At 40.1% G+C, this 26470-nt stretch overlaps 1 protein-coding gene across 3 annotated transcripts in view; it reads left to right on the top strand.

Annotated features, from left to right (window-relative positions):
• The window catches only part of LOC139441760 (protein kinase C-binding protein NELL2-like), a 276342-nt gene that overhangs the window by 96862 nt on the left and 153010 nt on the right, over positions 1-26470 (top strand). For all 3 annotated transcript variants that reach the window (XM_071222539.1, XM_071222540.1, XM_071222541.1), the window contains 9 exons: positions 1257-1407; positions 3968-4238; positions 8311-8383; positions 10211-10293; positions 10710-10841; positions 11591-11684; positions 15560-15639; positions 16652-16763; positions 19164-19283. In XM_071222539.1, the coding sequence (XP_071078640.1) occupies positions 1257-1407; positions 3968-4238; positions 8311-8383; positions 10211-10293; positions 10710-10841; positions 11591-11684; positions 15560-15639; positions 16652-16763; positions 19164-19283 (1116 nt within the window). The remainder of the gene's footprint in view (positions 1-1256; positions 1408-3967; positions 4239-8310; positions 8384-10210; positions 10294-10709; positions 10842-11590; positions 11685-15559; positions 15640-16651; positions 16764-19163; positions 19284-26470) is intronic.

Below are 26470 nucleotides of genomic sequence, written 5' to 3'. Positions count from 1 at the left end.
TTAGCATCATGTTCAGTATGTTTAGTGTTGATAATTGATATATGGACTGTTGTTGGGTGAGGTTAACTTACGACTGGTAATCCAGGACAAAATTAACCAACTCAAAGAGTGTGTTGGAGACATGTAGGCGGTGCACAGATTTTGGGCCAACATTTGGTTTGTTATGTGGTACAGGTAGAGAGGGTGTACACATGTTGTGCACATGCAGGTCGTGGCGATTTAATTGACTACGCTCCCGTGGACATATGTGTTGCTCATAAGACTATTAACAGGACGGTGTGACAAGGATATACCAGATTTCTCTAAAATTGTTTGGTAGAAGTTAATTACAAACAAATACACACGTCAAAGTTATGTATGCATGGCCAAATCATCCATTCTCAGGCTCGAGAATTGGCCTATATAATGTCATACATTACATGGAGAAAGAATTCCCATCATTGTCACTGTACTTCTCAGATTTGTTATCTATACGAATTTGCTGTCACCGTTTTCAGTCATCGAGTAACTCACATTAGCACGTACTATTAGAGCTATTTAGCTAATTGGATAACTCACATCAGCACGTACTATTATGTGCTAGTTAGCTGAGACTGGACATGCACTTGTCCATCGTAGTACTTGTCCCTGGCCTCTCGTTACCCCTTTCTTCATAATGGTACGCTCCAGTGGGAGGACCTCATAATCATCATACAGAGTTAATTGTCTGGCCACAACTCAACTTATCCTGGCTTACCAGTAGACTGAATAATTACTTATTGCATAGGTGCTTTAGATTTAAGGCTTAGTTGCAGAATGGGATAAAACAATATGGAACATGTTTTTGCAGGGTAAATCTATTTCGAAATGAGTATTTACAGATTAGAAACAAAGGATGCAATTTTGAGAAAATTATTTGTTTGACATAGTTCACAGATTTACTGATATATCAGAATGTGGTTCTGGCAAATATGAATTGTTGCTGATACTATCCTTTGCTGAGTTGTGTGTACCAGATGTGATATAAGCTGTAGCAACACTCTCTAGCCTATAGGAACTGCCATCATGCTTAACTGCACATTGTTTTAGAGCCATGAGAATATTTTTGAAAATCAGACATAATCCTGTGTCGTGTGAATTTGAAAACCTTGTGCAAACCGCTACTGGCCACTTGTTGATACAGTGACATGTTCCATAAACATTGCATGACATAAATGTGTGGTTTTCCCTACTGTCATTGATGACCTGCTCCTCATGTTGAATCTGTTCTGTTTCAGATGCCACTCGCCACATAGCGGTACCAGAACCAGTTTTACAACAAGCACTTCATTTATTGAAAACTCATGATGAAATCACATTTTTAGCCAATGTAAGACAAGAATTAGGAGATTCTGGTAGCATTTTTTCATTTTCCTCAGAAATATACAGGTGAGTAAGCTTTTATTCAATTCGATCATATCATGGTTTAAATATTCAGCAGTGTATTGACTAATGGCCAAATCTCAGGGCCCCGTTTTGCAAAGCGATCTTAGCGCTAAGGTGATTGTAACTCCCATACATTGGCTTACGATCGTTGGTGCTTAAATCTCTATGTGGAATGATACCAGGACTCCCTACTGCGTAGATCGATGCTCATAATATCAATCACTGGATTGTCTTGTCCAGACCGTTTTTACAGACCATTGTCATTTAGCTGGAATATTGCTGAGTGCAGCATTAAACAACAAATCAACAAACAAACACTATTGTGAAAGATCTTACTCACATTACTCACTGAGATCTGATCTAAGTGGGACTTCTTTGATATTCTGTGTTTTTACTTCCTTAAGATCTTTAAAACTACTCCAATAAATCACCAATACTTAAAAAATATTTCCGAAAACAAATACAAAGTTTACAAACACCGCTATGATAACAGCAACACCATTCTCTCACCATCGTGGTAGTCACACATCTATCACCGTCATCGATAGCTATCTCCCACAGTGCACCATGATTACCTGCTAGGGGGCGCTATCACATCTACACCAGCGCCCCCTATGAAGCAAGAGAGCGGACTATCTGGTCTACCTGTTGGCTGGCAATTAACCCATTTCTTCATTAGCACTCGTGAAATAGAAGACATGTAATTGTTAGATTCTGAATGGTGCCGTGCTGAAATTAATTAGCCATCGGTTTAAGACTCCTGTCTCAATTAAGAACCGCCTACCAGCTGTTACGTGCTATTTCTGCTAGGTAATTTGAATGTCGAGACAAAACATTGGGTTTAAGTTCTTACCTTAGGTCATGGCAATAAATTGTTGCCTTGTGAATACTGATAAGTACCTTGAAAAGAATTTTACCTAATAGGACCATTGATTTGCTTGTTTTGATTTGTCAGTTGTTGACTTGAAACTATTTTCCTGGCTACTTACTAATACCAAATCTTAAACTTTTGTCTTATCATTATTTTTCACATTCCAAAATTGAAAAAAGTCACGCATTTTAATATGTTAACCATCTGAAATTTCTTGGAAATGTCAAACTTCCTGTGCTATTGAAAATCAAATATTGATAATGTTGGTTTTTTTAACATATTTTAATCTTGACCATCTGTTATTAGGTCATATTTATAAAACCCCAAATGGTTTACCACTAACCCTAGAAATACTTTAAATTTAAAACATTTAGTAAACTTTTAGATTCTAGTGTACCAGTATACTGTTTGAGGTTTTTTTTATGTATCTAATTCTAGACATTGTCATCGGATGTATTATTTCTTAATGGAGTAAATATGTCAGTGATTCCTCAAGGTAAATATCAGATGTCCGTGAAGGAGAAATCTCAACTGTATTGCCTGCTATTCAGTCATGAGGCTCTGCTGATATTTTTTTCTTTAGGAATAAAAAAATGGTAACAGGATGTAGGTAATGATGCTTTTTCCTGACGTCAAAATAAAAGTGATTTCTCAAGGTAAATCTAATTAGTAATTACTGAAGCAGAAAGTTTGGAAAGTGGTTGCCACGACTGTGACGTAGGACGTCAATATACAAAAACAGCATGAAGGAAATGTTAAATTGTACAAGCTGACATATCTACTAGAACTTCAGCCATTTTTCTCAAGGAGTTGTGTTTATCTGAAGGATTTGTCTTTGATGTAGGAAGCGACTTCATCTTACAACATGTGTGCGTTGGTAAAGTGTGTGCAAAGTGTTGGTAAAGCGTGCGGACATTGTTGCACCTGTGTCCTTGGTAATGAAGGTCACTGAGACAAAGTCATTCCTCCAATTACTGTACATTGGATTTTGTATACCGGTACCTGAACAAGTGGCTTTGCAGTGTTAGCCCAGCAGGATTTGAATTCAGCCAGTATCATTTGGTTTAACTTCACAAATTCATTTTAGGAATAGCGCATGTGAGACTAGAAATGTCCTTCCCACATTGTACCGGTATGGGGAATCAAACCTGGGACTTCTGCCTTGGCAATACTTCAGGGATATAATGGCAGCCTGTAAATATTGAAATCAGGGTCTAGATACGCAAAGGGAACTTAGTTACTGTCTTAAGCCTTGGAAGAATAGTTAATACGACAGTGCAGATTGTTTCTTGGAGTAGGTGAACCAGTGGTAGTTATTGGTACCAAAGGCATGAATCGAATCAAAGGCATGATGTTATGTGAGTCAGATCTAGTTGCATTGGTTTGACCACACACTGCAGATGCATGGCATTTCTGATGTGTTGAGCTCATTCTTGGAGAGGCATGGAAGGTTGGCGGCACAGTCGCCATGTGGTCTGAGACACGGCTAGTCACTGTGGAGGGTTGTGTCCCTTAGCTGGGCCAGGTTCCTCTGATCATTGTCAGAATTGCAACATCAACTCAGTTTTGACCTCTTGTCTGTCAGGACTTGTTCCAATCTCACTGGAAGGAACCCTCTCTTCCATGTGTCCTGATCATGCAGACATTATCACATGAACTTGATGTTAATTTATCTTGCTCTTCATATTTCAGATTTTTAGAAGTGGAAAGTAGTGGACGACGAGATGAAATACGTTTCCACTATACACATGACCAACAAATACATGTCGAAACATTCCCATACAGACTTGCAGACAACCAGTGGCATCACTTAGCCCTATCCATTAGCGGAGCCCATGTGACGCTCCTGGTGAACTGTAGCAAAATATATGAGCGAGTGATCCACACAGTGGATCGGGAGTTCACGGCAGGGAAACTAGCTCTTTTTATTGGTCAAAGAAATGGCCAACATGCACTTTTTAGGGTAAGTATTGGTGATTTGTATTTCAGATTTGTGCTGTGTTTGTCATTTCAAGGAAGTTATATTCATGGAAGTTTGGGTTAAGTGGTGGTTATCAGTGCTGATTCAGGAAAGGAAATTCAATACTGATGATCGTGAAAGAAATTTGACTTTTGATGGAGGTGGTGTTGTGTACTTGCGTTTTGAATCCTTGATGGCGAGGAGAACAGAATTATGTGATTCTGATTTGATGATGCTGAAGAAGACGTACAGTGAAGGACAGCAGATCCATTAGTATGACTGTAATGGGTTAAGTTGTAGAAGATGGTTGTCTTAACACTGAGGTGTAGATGAATAATATAGTCATTGGATGTCATCCAGTCTGAACCTTGAGAAGGTTATTGAATGTGTATTTGAAAACACTGTGAAGAGAGAGCCATGGCAACGACACCAACCCCTGTTCAAGAACAACGACCCACAGGAAACCACTCAAGGATAACTGGTCTCTTTAATTCAAGAAATTAACGCAAATCAATCCGGACAAAAACTACCATCATCATTAATACAAAATGGATGCCACTCATGCTCCATATGGATTATTTTATTGGATTTTGTTGAAACTTTCAAAGGCTTGACATCATATTTGAGACAATTACGATGCACTCCGTGAAAATTTATGTGCACATTGAATTCCAGACCAGATGGCATGCATGGTTTAGTGTTTTGCACTGAGTGTCTTGTGAAAAGGGCATGAAAAGATTATGATTTTGCGTCAAGGCAAGATGTGTTTTATGTCTCCCAAGTGTGTCTTCCTTCTCACAGGAGTTCAAGTGGAAACAGTCTTGGCCTTTTAAGAGGGAATGAAACAGAATATTATCATGTATTTGTCACTCTACTGCACATGATATTGAAATAAGATTTTATTGAGAGAATATGGATAATATTTTATTTATTCATTGATGTCCTCTTTGGACTAAAATGTGTTGTATGCTGTTGTACACGTAGGAAGAAAATTGATAATAATTCATCATAAAAAAACAACAACATGCTTTGACATGATAACATTCCAAGAAAAAAATAAGAAAACCATTTATGGAATAAGATCTTCTATCTGTGAGTGTTTGTGTGTAAAGTACATTGTACATTTTGTTGTACAAAGAATGAATTGGCATATATTTCGCCACAAGCTCAGAAACGATCAATCTAGAATCCTTTTAACATTGGTGATAAACTTTTGAAAAAAATAACAGGACATGAATGAAATCAGATCTCTTCTTTTCAGAATATTTTAGATTTATGTTAAAGCTATTTCATAAACTGGATATGAACACACCCATTTTAATACCTAATACCTTAGTTTATCATGTTTCTAAATGTCAAACTGTTTTCTGCTTAAAGCAAAGATATTGAATGAAAATTGATTTTATATTTCATTACACTTTAATTATTTTTTTCCTAAAGGTCAGGGCTACGTGATATTTGTCGGAAAATGTATGAAATTTTATATTTGCCATGTCATCGTTGTGATGTATGAAACATTAAGGAAAGTATTGTTTGGCTTTGATTGCCCACGAAATGCACATCCTGACATTTGGATTTTCATTCAAGTCTTTGAGTTTTAAGTTTTCATTATATTTATTGCTTGCAGAATCTGTTATATAAATTTTGTTTGTTCAGCAAATATTTGGCACGACATGTAATATCACCAGATATTGGGCTTGTATCTGCATGAATAGTTTGGGTCCAGCTGTGCCGAAGTTGTCATGGGAAGTAAAAATGTGTAATGATCAAAGTAGATGAAGATGGTAAATTTTACAGCAGTAGTACGCCCACATTAAAATAAACAGAGTACTATTTTGATTGACTACCACATCTTACCCGTGAAGATCTGGGGATCCTGAACAATTAGGCTTCAGCAACCCATGCTTGCTATAACAGGTGACTAACAGGATCCAGGGGTCAGGCTCACTGACTTGGTTGATGCATGTCATCGTATCCCACATGTGCAGATCAATGCTCATGATGTCAATCACTAGATTATCTGGTCCAGGCTCAATTTATTTAAAATCTGCCGTTATAGAGTTGGAATAATGTTGAGTGCGGTGTTATACCCCTGTAGGTTTATTCCCAGTGTTTGTAAATCACAGAATTTACTTGCCACAGGCTATTTTAGCATATATAACTGCGTATTCTGCGCTTTTCTTTCCGAGCATCATAGCATCCCTGGCGGTTGTGAAGCAACTTGGTAACTGATGGGATGTACTTATTGAAAGGGATGTGTTGTAAGTTGATGCAGATTAATGTCCCTTCCGATTAGAGAGTGGATGTAGGACTTTGCACATCACATGACCTGTAGCGTGAACTGTCGGAGGTATGGATGTTACCTTTTCATTACTGATACATTACCGAGACACAACCTCAACTTTCGTGCACTGAATCATATCAAGCAGATTTCATACGCTGCAGTGCGTGAAATCAAATAATGCCCTATTTGGCAGTGGCCCAAACACATTTTATCATACAATGAAAAACGCTTTGAGCCTACAAGAGAAGCTATACCGTCTATTTAACCCAGTAAGAGACATTTGTAGATAGTCGTACCTTAGTGATACTAACTTGTGGAATAACCATGGCACTGTGTCCTCTTTATGCGGGTACAGGAGATCCTGCTTCGTTGGTGACGCTGATGAAAATGTGGGAATGAGAGGCTATACTCATTCATACAGTTATTCTTGAATGGGTTAATGGAACAGTATCTTCTCTGCAAAGAGTTCTTTTTTAAAAGCTCTTTTTGTCCATTCTTTTGCCAAGAATTTTAAAGTCTTTTAAAGTTTGAAATCACATTTACGGTGCCAACATGTTTTTATTTTTGGTAAATAGTGAGTTAGAAGCGCTCCACCCATGCAAGCTGAAGCTGATAGGCAAAGAAGAGACTGCTGGTTATTCTTGGGATTGCAGACATATTAATACGTGCAGCCAAACAATGTCATGTGTGCGGAGGTGATATTGTGAGGAATAGGTTAATTAACTATTGTAGGAATCGCAGGAAACGCTTCAAGATGGTTGGCACCAGTCTGGGCGATTACTACTTCTTATTTAATAGAGTCTTCATTGTTTATATCATTTCTATTTTTTATCCGACATGTTAGAAAAGTGAAGAAAAAGTGATGCAGATTCAAATTAAGTAATATGAGACTGGGGATTGAAAACAGTACATGCACCTGAGGTATTTGCTGAATTCAAGCATTTTTGTGAAATTTGATGTGGGGATCTATTTGAGGATTTAATGACTAATTTAGCAGAAGATTTCCCAACCAAGTGGTCTGTTTATAACTCGTAATAGCTTTCAGCTGGAATGAGAGGAGAATTCGGGGAGGTGTGTTTATATCGGAAAGTGTGTATTGCAGTGGGTTAGTAAGTGAAAGGAAGTAAATTGGGTTTGATGCTGAAATTGCAGGAAATATATTTATTTTTTAATTAAATTGATATCAATTTAAAGGAGGAATTTGAACAGAATGTTATCTTTGAGATGTTTATGCATGTATTTTGTTGAAATACTTCTAATTAATGTTTTTGTGTCGAATGAGGTGTGTTTATATCCAGTAATATTCCCGTGGCTGCCTTCCAGAGACAGGAAACAACAGCTGTGTTGTCAACACCTCCTCTGACTTGCACTAAGAGATGTTTTTTTTAATTTGATAGAAAGTAGTAATGATTAAGTTCAGAAGTGAAGTATATGTATGTAATTGTTCCTTAATCAAAAGATTTTTTGTTTTCTGTTTTCTTTGAAGTTGGTGGAAAAAGATGGTTAAGTAATGAAAGTTTCTACACCCTGCTGTGTATATACTATTGTGTTGAGGTGAATTGATGTCAAGAAGATTCCATGCGATTTGACGTAAATATATGTGTCGCCATATGTATCGTATCATGACCTTTGTATCGTGATACGTATTGTATCGTGACCTATGTATCGTGAAATGTATCGTATCATGACCTATGTATCTTGATATGTATTGTATTGTGACCTATGTATTGTGCAATGTATTGTATTGTGTCATTTCACCGCTAGTATTGTGTCTATTCTTGTCTGTTTCAGGGGGCTTTACAAGATGTAAAAATAGTTACTCAATCGCATGGGTATTTATTACAATGTCCGGATCAAAATACAGGTGAGGAAGCTCTAGTGACAACCTTATTAGGTTAGATGGCATACATTTTATACACTGTTAATCCATGCCTGTGAAGTTCCGGGCTAGAATCAGACTTCAGCAACCCATGCTTGTTCTAAGCGGCGACTTACAGGATCAGGTGTTCAGACTCTCAGACTTGGTCGATATATTTCATTGTATCTCAATCAATTGTGTAGATTAATGCTTATGATATCAACCATTTGATTGTCTGGTTCAGGCTTGATTATTTAAAGACTACCGTAGCTTGTGTATTGTTCATGCTATCAATCACCAGTTTGCCTAGCTCAGACATGGTTATTAAAAGGCAGCTGTGATATGGCTGTGGTATAGCTGTGGTATCGCTGGAATATAGCTAACTGCTAAGATAAACAATATTCACTCACTCATCCGATATTCTTCTTGAAGCTTATTTCCATATTTATTGCATAATTCATGACATCATTGCCTGGTGTGATTCAGTGAATCTGGTGGGGATTCAGGGTCGGAATAGGCCCCTACTAAGCTAGTTTGTACATAGAAATCAACTAATGAGGATCCCCAGGTGTGTGTGTGACCTTGATGGTTGAATTGGTGACCTTGTTGATTGTGTCAGTGCACCCTGATGGTTGTGTCAGTGCACCCTGATGGTTGTGTCTTTGCACCCCGATGGTTGTGTCGGTGCACCCCGAAGGTTGAGTCGGTGCACCCCGAAGGTTGCGTCGGTGCACCCCGAAGGTTGCGTCGGTGCACCCCGATGGTTGCGTCGGTGCACCCCGATGGTTGCGTCGGTGCACCCTGATGGTTACTCAAACAGTCACTAACCACTTTACATGGTTCAGGCTCAGTTATCTACAGACTGCCATGATATTGCTGGAGTATTGCGACAACATGGTAGCACTCACAATTTAAAGGCTCCTGAAGACATACCAATGTTCATTACGGCATGAAACCCCTATCACCCACTATTTCTCTGTCTTGTATACTTATGCATTTGCTAGGTTAACAGAAGTTGCAGAAATTCTACTGTAATTCTTAGATATGTACATTTTGTGTTGAGGGCAAGTGATTGACTTATTTCTTGCTATGTTTAATAACTCAAAGCTGAAAGTGCAAACCTGAGCTGAATTGAAGTGAGTGAGATGTATTTTACGCTGCGTCGAACAGTTATATCTCGGCGCTACGTGTCAGGGTTACGTTGAAGGGAAGCCTAAAATCATGCAGGCCTTAGACCTTTACCTCTTTGTGAAACCCACAAGCACGGGTAGAGTGCTGACAAACTGACATTCATAATCAGGGCCAATCTGGGACTCAAACGCACATATGATCATGTCTAAGTGACACATCGCTGCAAAGCAAACTGCACCATTTCAGACACCAGGACCCACTTGCACAAAGTGATCTTAGCGCTAAGATGATGGTAACTCCCATACTTTTAACACAGGCTTACAATAGTTGTCGCGTTAAGATCGCTTTGTGCAAGTGGGCCCTGGGCCACCAATGCCCTCCTGAGATGAAGTGAGAGAATGTGTCATGTCGTATTCACATTCAGATAACAGTCCATGTGTGGACAAGGTGACACGCAATCAGCCATGTCATGCATTGTAACGTCATCATTGATTGGTTCCTTCTACAAGCATGGGGTACTTGAATCACTGTATGTTTGAAAAGGAAGTAGAATTAAGTGGCAAATTTGGGCCAAGGATTGTCGATAAGTAAGAAATATATTTCATCACAGTAGCATCACTGCGGAAGTTCAGTAGACTTCCTGTAGATCAGCAACTCTGTTTATTTGACAACATTCTGATAATATTCTCGTTTACTTTGCAGATTGTCCAACTTGTGCTCAGTATCAAGCTTTGGAACAAAAAGTTAAAGAAATGTATAATTTATATGAAAATATATCAATGAAGGTGAGTCAAGAAGATAATAATAGTAATTAGCGTGTTCATAGTGATGATGGACTGTAAACAATGTTTATGTGAGTGTTGAAAGAAAGTGTCGGATTAACAAGCGTCTCCAGGTTTTGCTTCAGATAACAGTTTATGATTTAACTAAAGCCAAAAGGTGATCAGGTGTTGATTTATTCATGAGACAAGATTTGCCAAAGTACTCACAGTGGCTCGATTAATGTATGAGGCTTTACTGTATCAGCATTGATGAAGGAAAAAGTGTTTGTGTAGCATTTCCAAAAATATATAGAATGGAGAACATTTTTCTTTAGGGATATAAATGCTTTCCTTGAGTAAGATTTTGAATTTAGATATTTAACAGGTGTAGAAATCCGAAGCTTTCATGAAATCCTGATGGTGTTGATGTTTTCTTTCAGCTTCTGCAGGCAGAAGAGAGATTAACTGGGTTGGAGCAGTGTGAATGTGCCCGGAGCTGTTCCGACAATGGAACGATTCGGAAAGAGGGGGAGCAGTGGGAGCGAGATAAGTGTGCCGCGTGTATGTGCAGGGTGAGTACACTCCAGGTTCTCCTTGTCCACCACCCCACCCAAACCCCAGTGACATCTGTATATGTAGGATGAGTGAGTACCCACCAGGTGTCCCTCTGACCCGTGAAGATCCTGGGTAGAATAGGTCTTCAGCAACCCATGCTTGCCGTAAAAGGCGACAATGCTTGTCGTAAGAGGCGATTAACGGGATCAGGTGGTCATGCTTGCTGACTTGGTTGATACATGTCATCCTATCCCAATTGCATTGATCGATGCTCATGATATCGATCACTGGATTGTCTGGTCCAGACTCGATTATTTACAGACCGCCATCATAAAGCTGAAATATTGCTGAGTGCGGCGTTAAACAACAAACAAACGAAAAAATTTTCTTGTACACAACAACCTCACCCCAAACCCCAGTGCTGCGTGTATGTGTACTGTGGGTATACATGATGTTAGTGTCCTTCTTTCTTCTCCTCTACCCATCTACCCACCCCAATCCCTGTGCCATGTGTATGCGCAACTGAGTCCTTCTTAACACTAGAGCAATGATACCCTGGTATTATTGCTCCCTACAGTTCCTTGCTATTCTGCAATATGTTCCCTTATTTATTACCATCAGTATATCTACTTCATAGAGAACATATCAGAGGTGAAGTTTACTGTCAGGGACATTACTCATGGAGAGATGCGAGTAATTTAGTTGTGTGTGATCAGAATTTACATTGCATCTGATGATAAAAGTTGTTTTATCTTTAATTTTTCAGAATGGAAGTATTACGTGTACAAAATTACAATGCCCTCAATTGGAGTGCAAGAACCCTGTCTATAGAGAAGAGAAATGCTGTCCAGTATGTTTAAGTGAGTATGAGTTTGCTTAACATGGGTATCGGCTGGTTACAAAGTGTGACCCACGTCTTAGACCGTGGATTGTGACCCATGAAGATTCGGGGTAGAATAGGTCTTCAGTAACAGGCGACTATGCTTGTGGTAAGAAGCGACTAACGGGATTGGGTGGTCAGGCTCGCTGACTTGATTGATGCATGTCATCCTATCCCAATTGCGAGGATCGATGCTGGATTGTCTGGTCTAGACTCGATTATTTACAGACCGCTGTCATATAGCTGGCATATTGCTGAGTTACAGGTTGATGCATGTCATCATGTCCAAAATGTGTGGATCGATGCTCATGATATCAATCACTGGATTGTCTTGGCCAGACTCGATTATTTACTGACTGCCGTCATATAGCTGGAATATTGCTGAGTGCGGCATTAAACAACAAACAAACAAAAAAGTCAGAGAGAGTGGATTGTTGCTTTTACTGTCATTGGTGTACCTGATCCTCACTTCCATTGCTAGGCCTTCACGTTAGAGCTGGAGTACTGCTGACCGTGCTCACAGTAAATGTTTATGGCCATACCTTTTATATGCCTTTCAAAATTACTTCAACACTTCATGATGATATATCCTCGAAGTAGGGCACAGTTAAGGTTCTGATCCAATGAGCGTTCGTTGTTTGGGTCACTGGTGGTACAATCATATCCTGAACATGTACTCCAGCGTTACACGCCTATGCTGGTTAAGTTGCCTGTACATGGAGGTGCACACAGACACCTGGGTCTTGAGTCAAATCCCTAGCTCTTAAGTATTTGGCTGTGCTCTAAGACAGACAGAGGACTCGTGACAGTACTTTATTAGGATTAAAAAAGGAACAATTTTGAGAACAATAGGGCTTGTGTTCGCCACAACCTTTACTTTCGCAATTGTACCTTTATATCCCAATAAAATACTGTCACTCGTCCTCTTGTTTGCTATTTAAAATTATCTTCACTGCACCTTTTTTTGAAAATATATCATAGAGGTTAGACTGTATGATTGAAACCACATAAAACGATAGGCATGTCATACAAAAAAACAAACATGATGTCTCATAAAAACATCAAAGAAAGTACCTGATACCAAAACTGATTTTTTTGTTGACAGATGTTGAAAAAGTCTTATCAATAGAGACTCACCGTCAAAATGCCTCTGAAGTGTGTAAAGAAATGACACAAAACTGTTTCTTTTGAGGTTTTGTAGTGCTTCTGAAAAAGCAGGCTGGCTAGCCAAGCATGATCGAAAAGTCTACCATTGCGATAGGGTTTGTCTAACGAAGAGACAACCCTCAAGAAAACAGGCAATATATCTAGAATAAACACAGACAGATACATAGATGAATCACGGAAGTAGGAATTGCTTTTACAATCGACAGATGGGTGTATGAGACTCCCTGTGTCTGGTGCCTGTGCGTGGGACATTGATTACGCAGCATTCTACACCTAGGGAGATGGGGCTGGCTTTATTCCTCATCGACTTTCATAGACATATTAGTAAAAGCTCATCTCTTAAATGGCATTTGACATTGATGTATGTGCCATGAAATAAGGGCTGGTTTGGCAAAAGTCTACTTTTTAAAGACGTGAGTCATAGTTTGATATTCATCTTCTGCTTGAGTTCCAAGCTACTGATGTTTCTAACATATGAACAAATTAAATTATGCTGTTTATTAACAAGTTTCATCTATGACGTTTGGTTTGCTGCGTGCATTTTCTTAAAAAACTATTTTTTTGTTATTGATATTTTTTATTCCTGTATTCATGTTAAATGTAAGTCACTACAGCCAGGGTTAGACACAAGACAAACAATGTAAACCTTCAAATTAAGGTACATTTGTTTTAACAAAACAAATACAAAGACATCATCCGCTCACCATTCACAAACAGTGGATGAATGAACAGACTCAAATAAGGTCTACTTTATTAGATGATGGTGTTCATTGAAGATTTTTACAACCTCTCTCACTAAGTGGTACTCTTTTTCTTAAAATTTGTTCTATGTTCCACTGCCTACTGAGAAAAGATGGAAGGCTTAGTGACCTGTAAATTGAGTGTAAGCTTCTAATGAGAAACATGTCTATTTTCGTGGCATTATGTCATTAAAGTCTGCATCAGTTGTGTATTTTCCCCAAGATATAATCACGTCAGAAATGGAAATTATCCCAACTAAATGTACATTATTCTTAACAGAACCAGATGATAGAATAGTTCGCAAGGTTGCAGCAGCCCAATTAACTGTCTGTTTAATCTCCGGGCTCTATATGGTGTAATGTTTCACACCAGGCTAAATCAGTGGTTGGCTAAGTAAGTTACTAGGCCAGACACTTCAGTCCGGTTGACCAGCTGATTGATCAGCGCGAGATCAGTCTGACACGCCAACTCTCACCTTGTCTCTGGTGACATATCAAAATGTCTGCTATCAAGGGAGATTACCCAGGGGATCACAGATAAATGGACTTGCTAGCCACTAATGAAATTGTTCCGGAAGAATATTGTGTACAAGAATTAAGATAGATGGGTCTTAATCTCCCCTTTGAGTTAAACTGTTGTTACAGGACAAACTGCTGATGTTTTTGTGCGCCAACTTGTCACATTGATAGAAATTGAATGGACTCCTATGTAACATTGAAGTGTTTCTGATAAATGTATGGTGTGTTAGATGTCACGTGAGATTAGCCTGAGCCCCTTGGTCACTTGCAAAGATATACTGCTAAATATGTCCATACTATGTAATCATGTAATACCTGCCACAATGAAATAATTCATTGTGCAAACCGAAAACTCTGGAAGTCCATTTTAAAAACATTATTACTCTGAATTAGTATAAATTTTTGTTTTTTTTCACAATTTTGTTTATTCGTAGTTTTGTCAGCAATTTTTATTCAACCTGTAAATATTCAAGTTTAGGGCAAGCAAAACATTATGAGTGCTTGGGGAGGGGGGAAACCTCCTACTCACAGGGGCACAACACATACGGTCATTCATCCCTCCCTCCCCCATGAAGATCCTTGTTAGAATCGGTTATCAGAAATCCATGCTTGTTGTAAGAAGAGAATATGAGAATTGGGTGGTCAGGCTTGCTGACTTGGTTTATACATATCATCCTATTCTGATTACATAGATCAAAGCTCGATCATGATGTCAGTCACTGGATTGTCTATCCAGACTCGGATTATTTACAGACTGACATCATATAGCTGGAATATTGCTGAATATAAACAAACACAGTACCACCAGAATAAGGAGTGTTAGTGAGTTGAGTTTGAGGCTGCTTTGAACAGTATTCTGGTTATAACACTGTGTGTCAGCTTGATGTGAGAGGAAGGCAGGTGATGCAGGTCATAGACGTTTACCACTGTGGTAAAACCTAGGAGTACAGGTACGGTGCTGACAAACCTAGAAACATGATCGGGGTGAACCAAGATTAACACCCACGATCATTGTTTTCTGGGGGCACGGGTAGCCTAGTTGACTAAGGCGCTGCGATTTGCTGTGCAGAGTTGCATCCCTTGGGCACGCCAGAAACCTATGAATGTGGGTTCGAATCCAAGTTCACCCCAACTATGTTTCTAGGTTTGTCAGCACCATACCCGTGCTCGTGGGTTTCACCGAAGTGGTAAACGTCTTGAGACCTGCATCACTTTCCTCCCACATTAAGCTGACACGCCGTGATATAACTGGAATACTGTTAAAAGTGGCGTTAAACCCAACTCACTCACTCATTGTTTTCTGTCACACCTTTATGTCTGCACAGAGAATTCAAATTCCTCAGCTGCTTGACTTGATTAAGCAACCCTGGCTGTGAGCTACCATTTGATTGTTATAGCCTTACCCTAATCCAATACTTTTATTTTTCAGCAAACTGTTTTTACAGTGGAAAGTATTATGACCATGGTGAAGGGTTCAGTCCTAGAGTGTGTGTTACTTGTACCTGTGATGTAAGTACAATACAAGGCTATACATGTATTATGCTAAAAAAATAAATAATTGGTTCTAAGGCAATGGCTTTTGAACATAGAGTGCGGGCAGGCGGGTGTGTTGTTCAAACTAGTATGTAGCCAAATAAACAGTTGTGTAACCCAAAAAACAGTTGTGTACAATCAACCTGGGAAAGGGCCTCCCTACATAAATGTATACTTTGATGAGTAAAATACTGGAATACCGCATTTGACTACCTTTGGATTTGGAATATTTAAGGATTTTTATTGTTTTTTTTAAAAAATGGAAATAAATCGAGAACCAAGACTATTATTGTTTTTAGCCTTAAAGGGGCAGGAGGCTACAGCAGAGATGACAATCATTAGGGTGAAATTATTATAACATTTTGAAACACATTCTGTCAATATGAAATACATATATTATCATTATTTGTAAAATATGTCAGTAAGTTTGACCAATTATTGACTTTTCTGCATGCATTAATTTCTTGGAAAAACCAATAATAATCACTTGTTTTAGCATGTCGTAGGAAAGTTCACAGACTTCAATGTTGGTTGATTGAATTTTATCGTTTTTCCATAATTATCCCACACATTTCTAATTGCCTCAATTTAGGATTGGCATCTCTGCTTAGGCAAATAGGCAGCTAGGACAAAACCAGTCACACCATTGTTTGTGTGCTAGTCTCATTACTGTGATACACATATATAAGTTTAGCATTTCATGGCAATATTTGATTTTTACACATGGAACTAATTGCTGGAAAAGATCGGATACCACATTGTTGTGTATAGTCCACCTTGAAGACCAGACCAATTTGGAATATAGTTTGTTTGGACATTTGTTTGTGACATCATGGTAATCAATGATGTTACAATGGTCTGCAAAGCATTGTGATGCAATTTCATTGGAGCGATATCTGCAATGTAGATATTGCTTGATCTAACAAAAGCGATATCTCCTGTGGGAGTCAGTTTTGGATGTTAAAAAAGGATGTGTTTGTATTTCCAGAAAGGGAAAATGGTGTGTGAGAGGAAAGAACCAGCCATTAGCTGTACGCAGCTGAATTGTCCGGAGTCGGAGCATCTACAGATACCAGGCGAGTGCTGTCCGGTCTGTAAAGGTAAGCATGCTAGTAAAAGAATTGAGGTACTTTGTGGCCTTGATATGACTTGGCAAGTTATGGATCCAGTGTTTGGTTGGCATTTTTAGGAGTTTAGTTACAGTAAAGACAAGATGTTTTGTGGATGACAGCTTCTTTATTCCATTATGATGTGACGTGTCGGTATAGATCAGCAAGAGTGGTATGCTAGTCCCAGTTGGTATACTAGACATCCAGGCTTCCGTTCCACAAAGCGATCTTAGCACTATGACTATCATAAGCCTATGTTAAAGAATGGGAGTTACGATCACCTTAGCACTAAGATCGCTTTGTGGAACGGGGCCCTGTATCACAAGATAATTGGTTTACTTGTCTCTAATATAATTGTTATTTTCTGAGTTATACATATATATTCTCTCTTTATGTAAGCATGTTTGTACAGTGTGAAAGGTTATGATGTGGAGCTGTTTGTCAACCTTTTTGTTGAAGTCTTACCAAACAAATGAGCCAACACTGTTTAATAGTTCAAACAATACGGTTTTCCTTGATGGGACCTCAATGGAAATAGAAAGGAAATAACCACTGGAATTTTAATCTTTGAACAATTTGCCACTGTAGAGATATTATTTACCTTTTACTTAGCTTGAGCAAACAGGCAACATGGCACGCCCCATAACATGACTCTTGAAATACCCTGAAGTTTCCAAACATAACAGTTGAAAGTTTTCCGTTTGGAATAGTTAACTGAATTCAGTGGCTGACATCCAGGAAATGCAGGTTTGGTCCTAGTTCAGTTCCACAAAAACTAACCCAGTTGCATTCACCCTAATACTATAAGGATGTATGGCATTCTGCTGACTGTCTTGATGGCTTGGTGGTCTGTGACTTGGGGACATGGTTGTGTTGGTTGCCAAGGACATTTGGGACATTCATGGTTTGGTGGTCTAAACATTTTGGATGTGGATGGGTAGGTGGTCTTTGATTTTGGACATAGATGACTAGGTGGTCTTTGATTTTGGACATGGATTAGAAGATGGTCTAAGATTTTGGGACATGGATGGATGGGTGGGTTTAGATTTTGGGACAGCGTCATGGGTGGGATAGTGGTCTAAGACTTTGGAACACTGATGGTTTGGTGGTCTATGTCTTTGGGACATTAAAGGCTTGGTTGTCTAAGTCTTTGGGACATTGATGGCTTGGTGGTCTAAGACTTTGGAACACTGGTGGTCTAAGTCTTAAGGACACTGATGGCCTGATGGTCTAAGTCTTTGGGACACTGATGGCTTGGTTGTCTAAATCTTTGGGACACTGATGGCTTGGTTGTCTATGTCTTTGGGACACTGATGGCCCGATGGTCTAAGTCTTTGGGACACTGATGGCCTGGTGGTCTAAGTCTTTGGGACACTGATGGCTTGGTTGTCTAAGTCTATGGGATACTGATGGCCTGGTGGTCTAAGTCTTTGATACACTGATGGCCTGGTGGTCTAAGTCTTTGGGACACTGATGGCTTGGTGGTCTAAGTCTTTGGGACACTGATGGCTTGGTGGTCTAAGTCTTTGGGACACAGATGGCTTGGTTGTCTAAATCTTTGGGACACTGATGGCCTGGTGGTCTAAGTCTTTGGAACACTGATGGCCTGGTGGTCTAAGTCTTTAGGACACTGATGGCCTGGTGGTCTAAGTCTTTGGGACACTGATGGCCTGGTGGTCTAAGTATTTGGGACACTGATGGCTTGGTTGTCTAAGTCTTTGGGACACTGATGGCCTAGTTGTCTAAGTCTTTGGGACACTGATGGCCTAGTGGTCTAAGTCTTTGGGACACTGATGGCTCTTGGTGGTCTTAGTCTTTGGGACACTGATGGCTTGGTTGTCTAAGTCTTTGGGACACTGATGGCCTGGTGGTCTAAGTCTTTGGGACACTGATGGCCTAGTGGTCTAAGTCTTTGGGACACTGATGGCTCTTGGTGGTCTTAGTCTTTGGGACACTGATGGCTTGGTTGTCTAAGTCTTTGGGACACTGATGGCCTAGTGGTCTAAGTCTTTGGGACACTGATGGCTTGGTTGTCTAAGTCTTTGATACACTGATGGCTTGGTAGTTTAAGACATGGATGGCTCTTATAACAATATAGACATGGGTCTCTTGAAACATAACCATCAGGTCCTCATCAATCACTCATTTGACAGGTACTGGGTACATGGGTTCTGCTATATCCCACACTAGGGGTCGTGCCTGAAAACTTGGCGGGAGACTGCCATCTCCCCAGCTGGGCATATATTTGGTAGATCCTGATCATAAACCAATAGGTTATCATATATAACCAAGAGTATTAATATTTTTTCTATTTTCCTGAAAAAATAAGTCAGTGAACTCATTTAGATACTTCACTTGAAAGATAGTTAATAAAATGAAATTCTATTTCAGGGACAGATTTTTGCGCTGTTGGCCATGATTGCCACAAGAATGCTAGCTGCATCAACCTTGCCACCCGCTATGCATGCCAGTGTTTACCTGGTTTCCAAGGCGACGGACATTACTGTCAGGGTAGGTGTACAACCAGCGGTGCCGCCATCACATGTTGATGATGTTGCAGTGGGTTTGTGACAGATGGTCATGGCAGAGGTGGGACTGCCTGAAAATAGAGTGTGATATGGGTATACAGACATAGGTGTGTTTATGTGTGTGAGCAGATACATTATACAGACGTAGGTGTGTTTATCTGTGAGCAGATACGTTATACAAACGTTGGTGTGTTAATGTGTGTGAGCAGATACATTATACAGACGTAGGTGTGTTTATGTGTGTGAGCAGATATGGTATACAGACATAGGTGTGTTTATGTGTGTGAGCAGATACATTATACAAACGTAGGTGTGTTTATGTGTGAGCAGATATGGTATACAGACGTAGATGTGCTTATGTGTGTGAGCAGATACGGTATACAGACATAGATGTGTTTATGTGTGAGCAGATAGGGTATACAGACGTAGGTGTGTTTATGTGTGTGAGCAGATAGGGTATACAGACGTATGTGTGTTTATGTGTGAGCAGATAGAGTATACAGACGTAGGTGTGTTTATGTGTGTGAGCAGATATGGTATACAGACGTATGTGTGTTTATGTGAGCAGATAGGGTATACAGACGTAGGTGTGTTTATGTGTGTGAGCAGATAGGGTATACAGACGTAGGTGTGTTTATGTGTGAGCAGATAGAGTATACAGACGTAGATGTGTTTATGTGTGTGAGCAGATACGGTATACAGACGTAGGTATGTTTATGTGTGTGAGCAGATAGGGTATACAGACGTAGATGTGTTTATGTGTGTGAGCAGATACGGTATACGGACATAGGTGTGTTTATGTGTGTGAGCAGATATGCTATACAGACATAGGTGTGTTTATGTGTGTGAGCAGATACGATTACCGACGTAGGTGTGTTTATGTGTGTGCAGATGCAGTGTACAGACGTAGGTGTGTTTATGTGTGTGAGCAGATACAGTATACAGACGTAGGTGTGTTAATGTGTGTGAGCAGATACGGTATACAGACGTAGGTGTGTTAATGTGTGTGAGCAGATACGGTATACAGACGTAGGTGTGTTTATGTGTGTGAGCAGATAGGTATACAGACGTAGGTCTGTTTATGTGTTTGAGCAGATGCACTGATATGAGAACAAATGTGATGATATGGGATGTGCATGTGTATATGTGGCACAAATGTGTTTCTATGCGTACACTAATGATGATATGGACATACATGTTCTACATGGGTACAAAGGAGTGATATGAAGGGCACACATGCAGACATGTGGAAACTTGTCTAAGCCAGTTTTCAATACACTCACTTTTAAACTGTCAGTCACTGACTTGTCTAAAGGAGGCTACAATACCCGGTATACCGTATTTGCCATAATTAAACACCCTGTTCCAATAAAAGCAAGAGCCCCCTGATGAACTTCAAGACTACACTGTAAGTAATCTTTATAAGCACCCACAACTAGGACTAAAGCTTTACATGACTGTCCATATTTTCCTGTGTATAGGGTCTACAAAGTACTCTTGTGTATGGTTTAGAAGGAACACACCCTCACACCCCCAAAAAATTCCCCACCCCCAACCCCCACCCCCTCAATACTGACACAGCTCACCTGGAATTGACCTAGATTGTGGGTGAATCTTGTCACTATGCACAAATTGCCTCAGCAACAATGATGACGACGTTATCGTCTGCATGTCCTACATTCCTAGAGATGAGTTTTCTGTCAAATTGAAAATGGTTTAAAGGCAAACTCAATGTGAATATTTCTAAATTAAACATGACTTTCTTATTTGGTAAATTTATTATTGATAGCTTTTTAATAGTCGTAGTTTATTGTTGGAAGTAAATTTTGAGATGTTAACAGAAAAGGCTGTGCAGATGATGCATCAAACACACTGTAGCAGCTCTTAAAGGGGAACTTGGCCAAATCAAACACACTGTAGCAGCTCTTACAGGGGAACTTGGCCAAATCAAACACACTGTAGCAGCTCTTACAGGGGAACTTGGCCAAATCAAACACACTGTAGCAGCTCTTACAAGGGAACTTGGCCAAATCAAACACACTGTAGCAGCTCTTAAAGGGGAACTTGGCCAAATCAAACACACTGTAGCAGCTCTTAAAGGGGAACTTGGCCAAATCAAACACACTGAAGCAGCTCTTACAGGGGAACTTGGCCAAATCAAACACACTGTAGCAGCTCTTACAAGGGAACTTGGCCAAATCAAACACACTGTAGCAGCTCTTAAAGGGGAACTTGGCCAAATCAAACACACTGTAGCAGCTCTTAAAGGGGAACTTGGCCAAATCAAACACACTGAAGCAGCTCTTAAAGGGGAACTTGGCCAAATCAAACACACTGAAGCAGCTCTTACAGGGGAACTTGGCCAAATCAAACACAGTGTAGCAGCTCTTACAAGGGAACTTGGCCAAATCAAACACACTGTAGCAGCTCTTAAAGGGGAACTTGGCCAAATCAAACACACTGTAGCAGCTCTTAAAGAGGAACTTGGCCAAATCAAACACACTGTAGCAGTTCTTAAAGAGGAACTTGGCCAAATCAAACACACTGTAGCAGCTCTTAAGAGGAACTTGGCCAAATCAAACACACTGTAGCAGCTCTTAAAGGGGAACTTGGCCAAATCAAACACACTGTAGCAGCTCTCAAAGGGGAACTTGGCCAAATCAAACACACTGTAGCAGCTCTTAAAGGGGAACTTGGCCAAATCAAACACACTGTAGCAGCTCTTAAAGGGGAACTTGGCCAAATCAAACACACTGTAGCAGCTCTCAAAGGGGAACTTGGCCAAATCAAACACACTGTAGCAGCTCTCAAAGGGGAACTTGGCCAAATCAAACACACTGTAGCAGCTCTTAAAGGGGAACTTGGCCAAATCAAACACACTGTAGCAGCTCTTAAAGGGGAACTTGGCCAAATCAAACACACTGTAGCAGCTCTCAAAGGGGAACTTGGCCAAATCAAACACACTGTAGCAGCTCTTAAAGGGGAACTTGGCCAAATCAAACACACTGTAGCAGCTCTCAAAGGGGAACTTGGCCAAATCAAACACACTGTAGCAGCTCTTAAAGGGGAACTTGGCCAAATCAAACACACTGTAGCAGCTCTTAAAGGGGAACTTGGCCAAATCAAACACACTGTAGCAGCTCTTAAAGGGGAACTTGGCCAAATCAAACACACTGTAGCAGCTCTTAAAGGGGAACTTGGCCAAATCAAACACACTGTAGCAGCTCTCAAAGGGGAACTTGGCCAAATCAAACACACTGTAGCAGCTCTTAAAGGGGAACTTGGCCAAATCAAACACACTGTAGCAGCTCTCAAAGGGGAACTTGGCCAAATCAAACACACTGTAGCAGCTCTCAAAGGGGAACTTGGCCAAATCAAACACACTGTAGCAGCTCTCAAAGGGGAACTTGGCCAAATCAAACACACTGTAGCAGCTCTCAAAGGGGAACTTGGCCAAATCAAACACACTGTAGCAGCTCTCAAAGGGGAACTTGGCCAAATCAAACACACTGTAGCAGCTCTCAAAGGGGAACTTGGCCAAATCAAACACACTGTAGCAGCTCTTACAGGGGAACTTGGCCAAATCAAACACACTGTAGCAGCTCTCAAAGGGGAACTTGGCCAAATCAAACACACTGTAGCAGTTCTTAAAGGGGAACTTGGCCAAATCAAACACACTGTAGCAGCTCTTAAAGGGGAACTTGGCCAAATCAAACACACTGTAGCAGCTCTTAAAGGGGAACTTGGCCAAATCAAACACACTGTAGCAGCTCTTAAGAGGAACTTGGCCAAATCAAACACACTGTAGCAGCTCTTAAAGGGGAACTTGGCCAAATCAAACACACTGTAGCAGCTCTTAAGAGGAACTTGGCCAAATCAAACACACTGTAGCAGCTCTTAAAGAGGAACTTGGCCAAATCAAACACACTGTAGCAGCTCTTAAGAGGAACTTGGCCAAATCAAACACACTGTAGCAGCTCTTAAAGGGGAACTTGGCCAAATCAAACACACTGTAGCAGCTCTTAAGAGGAACTTGGCCAAATCAAACACACTGTAGCAGCTCTTAAAGGGGAACTTGGCCAAATCAAACACACTGTAGCAGCTCTTAAAGGGGAACTTGGCCAAATCAAACACACTGTAGCAGCTCTTACAGGGGAACTTGGCCAAATCAAACACACTGTAGCAGCTCTTACAGGGGAACTTGGCCAAATCAAACACACTGTAGCAGCTCTTAAAGAGGAACTTGGCCAAATCAAACACACTGTAGCAGCTCTTAAAGGGGAACTTGGCCAAATCAAACACACTGTAGCAGCTCTTAAAGGGGAACTTGGCCAAATCAAACACACTGAAGCAGCTCTTACAGGGGAACTTGGCCAAATCAAACACACTGTAGCAGCTCTTAAAGGGGAATTTGGCCAAATCAAACACACTGTAGCAGCTCTTAAAGAGGAACTTGGCCAAATCAAACACACTGTAGCAGCTCTTAAAGGGGAACTTGGCCAAATCAAACACACTGTAGCAGCTCTTAAAGGGGAACTTGGCCAAATCAAACACACTGTAGCAGCTCTTAAATGGGAACTTGGCTTTGGCCAACTGGCTGTGTTAGCAAGATCGAGCAAGCCTTTGAAGAAATTCCACTGTTTGTGTGCTGATACTGATTTTATCGTGTATACACACAATGAAGCACATGCATGGAATGAGATTCGAACCCGACTAACGACATTGTTGTGTTTGATTACCTCATGTCTAAATACACAGAACAATTCATTTGGATATTTGTGACAAATATTGCAAAAACTTGAATATGTTAATCAGTATATAATAATTTACTGATTACCAATATTACATTGAAACAATGTTCATACATGACATAAGTGCAACTCTTCATAGACTTGAACAGCTGACTGTCAAGCAGGACCCTTGAAGATCCGGGGTAGAATAGGTCTTCAGCAACCCATGCTTGCCTTAAAAGGCAACTATGCTTGTTGTAAGAGGCAACTAGCGTGATCGGGTGGTCAGGCTCGCTGACTTGGTTGAAGCATGTCATCGATCCCAATTGTGTGGATCGATGCTCATGATATCAATCACTGGATTGTCTGGTCCAGACTTGATTATTTACAGGCCGCTGCCATATAGCTGGAATATTGCTGAGTGAGGCGTAAAACAACAAACCAACGACTGTCAAGCAGAGTTCTTCTTTAGGAAGTTGATTGTTGATGAGAAACATTAGTGTGAGTTGAGTGGCCTTGAGGTTATTGGCTGGTGTGGAGATGAACACTGCACTTCCTTCATGCTTCAACTGTGATACCTGATACTGCAAATGTGAGATTGTATTGAATTGACTAAGAACAGATCTAAGAATCCTGTTTAGATTGAAATTCGCACCACAAATCAACAGACTTCTCCAATCTTGTGTCAGTTCCTTCCAATGGAGGAGGAATACCTGGGAAGGTTGCTGCATATTTGTGTTGGAGATTTCTGCAGTTTAGGGGAGGTGGGGGGAGGAGGGTGTGTGTGTCAGGGAGTGGATGGCATTCTGCAAGCTGAAGGTATCTGCATCGTGTCCGACATGTTTGTATAGGTTGGGATTGCGGTTAACTGAGGGCATTGTCTAGAAGATCCATGCTGTCTGGAACTGCTTAGATAGAGACCTTTCAAAGGTCATTGACTGTTCAGGGTAGCGGTCCATCTCGGAGGGTGGAATCGGTGTTAAGCTATAATTGCAGTGAATTAGATACGGAATGAAATGTCTGCCGAATGTATAAACGAAACCGAGTAACATCCATATGCTTATTATGACAAATTTGCTCTGTAAACAGGAAAAGTTGTGATATTTCTGTGAGGAAGATTGACTGATCTGGTGAAGTTTGGAATTATCTTAACATTATACGATGGTATTTGTGTCTAAGTTTCATTCCAGGAAGCTGCTTGGCCTCTGATCACGCAATACGTCTGCTACCTACCAGCGTTCGCAATATTTATAGTTGTGATCTTTCACAAGGGCCCAGGGGGCTCAAGGTCCCCCCGCCTCGCAGTGTTTCAGACAAGATAGGGGGAACTAAGGCATTTGCAGTCCATGTGATAATAGCGGTAGCTCTACAGTTGGACCACCTGTTAGCTCGGTTGAAGGAGGGGGGAACAAGTTCATTTTATCTTCGTCTCGACAAAAAATAAGAGAGGATTTGAGTCGAGTAAGCTTTATGCCCACTTCCTGTGCAGCCTTAATTTTCTTTGTCCCATTTAGCTTGAGGATGAGTAGCAAAAGTTTTATGGTGTTGGTTGGATTTGGAAGAGATTTGTATCTGTTCACAGAGATAGCAACCTCGAGCAAAGATCTGGAAGGTACACATGTTCATCATTGAAAATAGGGGAAAAAATGCGGAAATATAGATTATTTAGTGTGAAAGATATACTTTCGCCTTTGATCTAGGAAAGATTTGTATCGTAGGGAGATGCAGTAACCGTAGGCAACAGACTGGAGAAAACATATGTTGATTATTAAGACGAAAGGAAAAAAAATCTAAGTAATGATAAATCTGGTGTTAAAGATGTAGCAATTGCCATAAATCATTTTCTGGAAGAATTTCCTGTTTTAAGTTTGATAATCAACTAATTTTAATCTAGTGTTTTTAGTCATTTAAAATTAAAAGGATGAGATGGTTTTTATCCATAATTCAGAAAATATCCTTTAATGCACATTTATTCTGTAAATTCAATTGCAAATATCATCTGTTAATATTATTTGTTGAAAGTAATATTTTAAATGTTATTTATTATCAGCTCAGCTGTTGAATAAAAGTTGTTGTGTAGAAATGCATTATTAATTTCAATGAGGACAAAATGACTTTCATATCGTTTGTAATTCCCTGAATTATTTTTATACATATCAGTCTGATTTTAAAGAACAGCAGCATTATTTCCCATGATGCAGTCTGTTTAGGATTCATAGTCGATGAAGACGATATTGGTAAAGCTTTTGAACACACTATCCAAACACGCCCTAGAGATTGCGCTATTAGAAGAACGCTATCGCAGGGAGGCTATTTCCTTGTTCAGGGGGTTATTGGTCTCTATGGATTTACTGGCTCTACTCTTGTACAAATTCCGTAAATTACAATGAGGCTAACGATGAAGGGGCAAAGAATGCGAATGAAATATTTAATCATGCTT

Source organism: Haliotis cracherodii, unplaced genomic scaffold, assembly GCF_022045235.1.
Source record: "Haliotis cracherodii isolate W230 unplaced genomic scaffold, xgHalCrac1.p SCAF_44, whole genome shotgun sequence".
NCBI classification, from domain to species: domain Eukaryota; kingdom Metazoa; phylum Mollusca; class Gastropoda; order Lepetellida; family Haliotidae; genus Haliotis; species Haliotis cracherodii.
This window is presented reverse-complemented; position numbering and strand designations above follow the sequence as displayed.